This window comes from Vollenhovia emeryi, unplaced genomic scaffold (assembly GCF_000949405.1).
Source record: "Vollenhovia emeryi isolate VEMERY1.0 unplaced genomic scaffold, V.emery_V1.0 DF939502.1, whole genome shotgun sequence".
NCBI lineage: Eukaryota > Metazoa > Arthropoda > Insecta > Hymenoptera > Formicidae > Vollenhovia > Vollenhovia emeryi.
In genome coordinates, this window is record NW_011966864.1 from 21,119 (window position 1) to 28,648 (window position 7,530).

The window sequence follows — 7,530 nt, forward strand, 5'->3', positions numbered from 1 at the left end:
CACTGTCTTCACGCATACATTTTTCCATCTACATTTGGTGGAGAGGAGTGACTTATATGTAGATAGAAAAATGTATGCGTGGAGACAGTATGTTCCGCCCCCCCCCTTCGGGGGGGGGCTTCACCTCGTTAAAAATAACCCTACCCACCCTATGTCAGAGGTGTGGAGTGGATCTCGCTTCACGTGGAAAGTTGCAAACCCATATGGAAGAGTACAACGGCGGAAGTACATGCGAGGAGACAGTATGTTCCGTTGTTGGGGATGTCTTCCCGAGTCATTTCATATATACATGTGTATGTATATAAGGGCCGGACTCAAATAGTTTCGAAGATACAGGTTGAGAAAGGATACAAATAATAAATATATAAATAAACGTCTAATTATGATTTATTCATCACTATTATTAGAAATATATATGAAGACTTTCAAACGTAAACAAACAGGGACTACCGCACCTCTCTGCATGCAGGGATGGGTGGGGGTGGCTCTCGGTATGCGTGGAATGTTACAAACCTATATTATCTCCGAAACGTAAACAAACAGGGACAACCGCACCTCTCCGCATGCAAGGATGGGTGGGGGTGGATCTCGGTATACGTGAAATATTACAAACCTATATTATTATTTGTAACCTTTTTCAGCCTGTATCTCCGAAACTATTTGAGTCCGCCCCTTATATATATATATGAAATGACTCGGGAAGACATCCCCAACAACATATTTAAAAATAAAACAAATCGGAGAGGAAGTCGCTTTTATGCATAATTACCAAAAATTCATTTAATTTAAAAATTACAAGTTGATTTCTTATCACAGATTGTCGCTACTTTGGGAACGACTGCTAGTTGTGCTTTTGATCGTCTCGATGAAATTGGTATTATAGCGAATCGCGAAGACGTTTGGTTGCATGTGGATGCTGCTTATGCAGGTATAGATTAATTTCCTTCTTCTATGATAAAAGTAATTATGATTTCTTCAATTTATAAAACAGAGCTAAAACAAATCCAATTGATTACAGGATCTGCTTTTATTTGTCCGGAATTCAGATATTTAATGAAAGGTATTGAAATGGTAAATTCATTCAATTTCAACCCTCATAAATGGATGTTAGTTAATTTCGACTGCTCTGTCCTGTGGCTTAAGAATCCGACATATTTGACAAACGCTTTCAATGTGGAAGCTGAGTTTGTAAAGCATGAGATGCAGGGTTTGGTGACAGATTACAGGGTAACTATTGTTAATACAATCCAATTTGCATTATCTGATTAATAAAATAATTTTAGGAAACACTTGATCATTACTGTCGTTAAACTTTCTGATTGAGCGTATTTTGTTAAAGCATTGGCAGATTCCACTTGGACGTAGATTCAGATCTCTGAAACTTTGGTTTGTATTGAGGCTTTACGGGGTCGAAAATCTACAAAAGTATATTAGATCACACGTCGCTCAAGCGCACGAGTTCGAAGCATTAGTTCTTTCTGATCCTCGATTCGAAATCATAGGCGAAGTTGTCATGGGATTGGTTTGTTTCCGATTGAAGGTAAATCGATGGTCAGAAATCGGTAGTATCGATAATCGAGTAGTGCGGCAGATGCGGAACCCGGCGGCGTCTTATTTTAGTTTAGTAACATCAACTCTCTTATAACTGAAACTCGGTTACTTAATGTGTCGGGTACAATAAAAGTGTTCTCCCGTTCTGAACATATACCCGATTATTCTATACATTACATTCATATTTTCTCAAATATATTTGCAAAAAGATTCTTTCTTGACAACTCCTATATAGATGTGTATACAATATTATATTTATTTAGAAAAGATAATTTAATTTGCGAATAGGTAATTGGAATCTATCAACTGAATGGATGAATGTATTTAGGAATAATAATTGATTGGTTAATATGTTTTTATAAAAACGTAGGAAAATAACACATCTAATTCCATAATATTTTACAGGGATCCAACGAACTCAACGAAGCCTTGCTAAAGAAAATCAACGATGCAGGAAACATCTATCTCATTCCAGCGACAACAAAGTGCACGTACTACTTGCGATTTGCCGTCGTTTCTCGATTCAGCGAGATCAAGGATATACAGTATTCATGGAAAGAGATCCAACTGAGAGCAAATGAGATTCTTGAAGACTACAATCGATTATGAAGCAATGGCGCGCTCAGATAGCTCGCGGTTGCGGATTGTCTGCGCCTGCCACTTGCAACCAGTTCTAGTTTTAAGTACTTTCTTGCACCCAACAGGTATTGAGGGCCGATAATAAAATAAGCCAAAGTAGTGAATGATTAGGGATTGTCTTAGACAAAAATATGATAAAAATAATTTTTCCAAAAAGATTCAAATTACAGATGAGTAAACAACGCTTCAAGAATGTGATCTTTGCAATCAGAGAGAATTACGTATCATTGGTGAGGTTTGATGCAGAAACCTTTTGTATCGATGCAAGCACACGCATGTAATATATTCTCTTCTGTCGATTAAAAAAATTTCTAAATTATCGAAATAGGAAAATACCGTCAATGCGATAAAAAATGTCGGATACAACTACGTCAACATAAATAATAAAAGGCATTTAATAATCGAGGGAAATATATACATATAATATTATTTAAGATAATAAGATAATAAAATATCGGTATGCGGGTTAGAAATAAAATATACAGTTTTTAGAATTATTAATTAAAACAGGGAGCCTATCGTCAACCTAACTGACAAATTTTTTTATCTAAAACATTACAACGTCTCGACTCTAAGTGGACTGCTTTTCAATACTGCAAATTAACAAATATACGAAGTTAAAATTATCAATTAGTTATCAAGTAAAAAGAAAGAAGGTAAATTAACGAACCAAAGCGACTCATCGTCATCCATGAGACAGAGTCAAACGAGAAAAATACAAGCACATCCGAGCATTGCGGATGTTCGATTCGAGCTAATTAGGTAACGTCGTAAAAACAAACAATGTGTTATTACGACCTTCATAGACAATATCAAATTAGTTAAACAGGTAAAAATATCATGTTAACAAATTTTAATTTTCAATTCTCCAACCGTTATCTCATCATAATTGTTCAACATAAAATTAACGAACTATCTATTGTACTTGATAATTGCTATAATTTCGCTTGACATTTGAGCCAAAGCGATTGGTGTCTTGTCTGATTGTGAGTCAAACTCTCTCTCTCAGTGTAGGCGTCAAGAAAATATTTGAGTGAATATATGACGGCAATCATTGATAGTTAACAAGCAGAAAATGTATAAATGAGAAACAGCGGTAAGATTGACAACTGTGACGCGATTTTCTTTCTTTTCGAATGACAGGCGGTAGATGCTGAGGCCAGATGCGCTCGAGAAATGCGCTAAACCGACCGCGTGAGTTACAAGGGAGTGACCAGGCGAGAGCTAGAGGTATCCGATGGCAGTTCATATAGCTTCGAGATATTTCAGTCCCTTAATATGACACGGTGGTAATAAACCGCTCTTGCGAGTCCATCTCGCGTTGCCTAATGTATTCATAGAATTTTTCGAACGAGTTCATTACCCGTTAAGCTGTTGGAAAGCTTATTAGAGCCGCAGTAAACTTGACATTTTATTTTCAACACGCGAAACCTTTTATATAACAATTCCGTTTTCACCCGCAATAGTTCTACAGTTTCGGGTAGGTTTTAGAAATTGTTCCGTTGATAGAAAAAAAATTGCATTTGAAAATATACGAGATGTTTCATAGCAAGAAAGTTACGTTGCAAAAAACGTCATTTCGACTATAACATTTTTTTCAGTTCTAGGATGTTTCTGTGGTTCCCGATAAAATTTAACAATATGTGCATAGCTCCACTATTTTGAAGCAACGTTTTAAATTAACCATTGACACGTCATTTTAGAAAAAATAAAACCGCGTTGGCATTCAGATATGTTTTACGAGCGAATGCATTGTTAATTAAAATGACAGTTTTGAAAAAATGGGGTGCCAGCTTCGCAGTGGCGTTAAAGCTTCACTTCTATCTACAACATTATTAACACATTTCCCACAATAAACTGAATTATTAAATCAACATAACAATACCGTTTTGGGCTACCGGAAGTTTCGAATATTGATACTGATATTAAACAGAAACGGTGGCGGTACGAATCGCTTATCAGAAACAAACCCTGCGTCCCAGCAACGCGATTAATACATTAAATCACGTTAATATTACAGCACATAATAAATCACGTTAATATTCCACGAGAATCTGCTTTGACGTACCGCTTTGTCGCTCGAGGAGACTGAAAGTAAGAAGCCCCGGGGTACCGGGATCTGTCGGCTGATACCCGATACGTCTGGTCCCCCATTATTATTCCTAACGTAAGGTGGATATTAGCCGCCTACTGGACAATCGACGGCGATGCCGTAACTGGTCTACGACGTGCATCAGCAAATGAAACGAGGACTGCCGCGTTCGTTAAGCTGGTCAGCTGAACCGCGGCTCGTCCAAGAAACGATCGAACAAGAAAGCGTCCACATTAACCCTTTCGTTTCTATAAATTACAGCTTACCAGGTTCACCTCGTGAATTAACTTGACTGTAAGATATCACCCCAAGTTTTTCTCTGTATTGTTCAACAGATTTTCAAGAAATCCATGTGTTAAAATTAAACTATATTGTGTATTCATATGCATGTTAATTATGTGATTGCTACGGGCCGGAAACGAAGAGAAGAAATGCGGGAGAAAGCGCTTTTCTTAAACAATGTTTCCTAATTCAGTTACATAATAATTCTATTTCTTCCTTTGCGATTGTTAAATAATTTTCAAAATTGAAGAAATCCTACTTCAACGCTCGAGTATACGTTTCTGCAACTTAAAGATACAGAAACGCAGCAGAAGAGAGAGAATACATCCAGTCTGATAGTTAAAATAAAGGACACCGGCCGCGGCATCTAATTACTAATTCCAGGATAAATTCCAGTTTCTAAGAATGTTCCGTATCGATTACGGATTAACGATAATAACAAAGCGGGCGGAATGACACGTTGACATCAATTACGGCGCGGCGAGGACGGCGAGCGTGCGTGAAAAACCGCGGTGGAACGCCCTGGTCCCCACGTCGTACTCGCTCATGCATTATAAATTCCGATTGTTTAATGTACGCCGCTCGCATTCGCGCTCGCCGTCGCGAAACCAGATCCGGAAAAGATATAACAGGTTTATCTCGCATGACTCGTAGGACGGGGCCTCAAACGGGGATAATAAGGCGAGCGCGTTCGGCCGCTCGGCATGTACCTGCCTGCGTGTGCATGTGCGTAAACAGGTGCGCTTCATTTACCGCGTCAGAATAGGCGAGATTCTTCGCCGGCGCCGCGAGACTCTTTCCGCGAAGGTGCAATTATTCCCTGATGGATATTGATTTATGCAACGCTTGTCAGGGGGAGGGGAGGGAGGGCACGGCACAGCGGGATGAGTGATGAGTGTAAAAAATGTCACGCACAAAATCAAAACTTGTGCTCTCTTGGCACGTGTCTTAACGAGGCTTAGGTCCCTCGGTTTGGAAAAACTGACGGTGTTACTACACTGAGAAAAATGCCCGATTGAATCTAATCGGATAATCCAATTGCATAATAACAAACCGATATGTCCAATTAAATTGTATAGCCGATGAAAAATATGATCGGTTTTTCAAACGTCGGTAACTGCATTTCATCGGATGTATCCATAATTTAATCGGGAAACGTAATCGGAAAAATTAACCATCGAAAACACTGTTCAATTGGTTTATCCGATGGAAATTTTTCTCAGTGTATCTATGATAAGCATGATTGGCGCTAGATTGATTCTATTTTGTGATACGTTGAAGTGTAATAGGGTAAGCGAACCTATTTCGGAACAGCACCTATTTCGGAACACTTTAATTTTGCTCCTGTTAGCTGTCACGTAATGTCAAATTTTAATGCTGGTGATAAAGAGCATTATAAATAAAGTTTGTGATGTGAAGAAATGAGCAGTAGATACAGAAAATAATTGACAATAGTATATTTTTGTTATTGGTTGTCATGACAGGGCGCTTCTGAGCGGGATGAGTTACGGTAAGTATGGTAAGTAGGTACAATAATTTCATATTTCTCTTATATTACTTGCTCGTTCTCTTATATTTTGGACTTAAACAACAGTTAAAGGTTCAAGGAAGATAATCGTTGCTTAATTGAATTATGAAACTATGTTGTTGCGAAATGCGGCTGTATATGAAAACAGCTGTTCCGAATTAGGTGCAGGTGAACCTAATTCGGAACAAATTTAGTACTTGAATTGATTGTCCGCCATTTAAAAACAAAGTCTTCTTCAAATATTGATTTATGCCTAATTAATAGTTAAAGGATGACTTCTTAACTAGCATATATCAGATTTGTTTTAGAAGATTTTATGTAAAAAATACAGCAAGTTTTTTTAAAAAGTCTTCCGAAATAGGTTCGCTTACCCTAGCATTGGATCCGGAAATTTTTTCTGTCGATGTATATCCGAGGAAAAATGTGATCGATGTTTCAATCAAGTTTCATCGGATGTATCCATAATTGAATCGGGAAAAGTATATAACCATCGAAATCACTGCTTCATTGGTTCATCCGATGACAATTGTTCTCAGCGTACGCTTCGAGCTTTTAATAAATTCACTTGCATCTCAAAGATTGACATTCAATAATCTCTTCCCCCTTTACGGTACGCGCTGGCTTATCAATCGGTCGCCCCGGAATAATTTGTACGATACAACGGCAAGGCTCTGAAATCCTTGTGTCGATACTCTTTGAGATACGCGTTCGTACTTGGCGCGCTTGAAAATTACAGGTGCAGGCGCTGATTCGAGCGCAATCGCTAATTACGCCGCACAACGGGTGTTAAACCGGCCCGTGTGCGCACCACGCTTCTTCGATTCTGACGGAACAATAATAACCCGTCGCGTCGATCTCTTCTAACAAGGCCCGTGTACGTGATCTTAAGACGCTGCGTTTGTACGCATTACCACAATTTACTTCGGTCTTAAACAGATATTTTGCCATAACGGATTACGTCCCGAGCCAACTCAGCGTCAACACGATCGAGCTTGTCGCTCCTTCACGCGTCGCCCTTAGCAATAATAATATGCTAAAAAGACGAATGCGAGAAGCGGTTCGCCTACTTTCTCCAGTTTTAATTCCTCGTTTGTAAACGAAAAAGATTTCTAAGACTTCGTTTCCGAAATTGTTCGTCTCGTTTGGTTTTCCGCGTACAGAGACCGAGTATACGGTTTCGTTCGGAATATTCCAACTCTTGCGATCTCAGGTCGATCGTACGAAAACCTTTGCTCCCGAATTAGCAATTGGCAGCCTCTAAATTATGTGTGAACCAATACCAAAAATTAATTAAATCCGATTAGCATTTATTTTCTACCTAGCACATTGATAACACCTTTACGTCAGAAATTACTACGCTGTAAGGAATTTATGTCTCGAGACGAGACAAATTAATTCCGCCTATAATAATAACTCAGCAAGCCTGAAAGCTGGCTCG

At 38.7% G+C, this 7,530-nt stretch overlaps 1 protein-coding gene across 5 annotated transcripts in view; it reads left to right on the plus strand.

The window, feature by feature from the left end:
- Window positions 1-2,611, plus strand: part of LOC105557373 (aromatic-L-amino-acid decarboxylase-like) — a 6,633-nt gene extending 4,022 nt beyond the window's left edge. For 4 of the 5 annotated variants that reach the window (XM_012004590.1, XM_012004591.1, XM_012004593.1 and 1 more), the window contains 4 exons: window positions 817-928; window positions 1,019-1,227; window positions 1,340-1,540; window positions 1,957-2,611. In XM_012004590.1, coding sequence (XP_011859980.1) covers window positions 817-928; window positions 1,019-1,227; window positions 1,340-1,540; window positions 1,957-2,160 — 726 coding nt within the window. In that variant the 3' untranslated portion in view covers window positions 2,161-2,611. The remainder of the gene's footprint in view (window positions 1-816; window positions 929-1,018; window positions 1,228-1,339; window positions 1,541-1,956) is intronic. The other variant, XR_001008595.1, reaches the window with a different exon arrangement.
- Window positions 2,612-7,530: the final 4,919 nt, after the last annotated feature.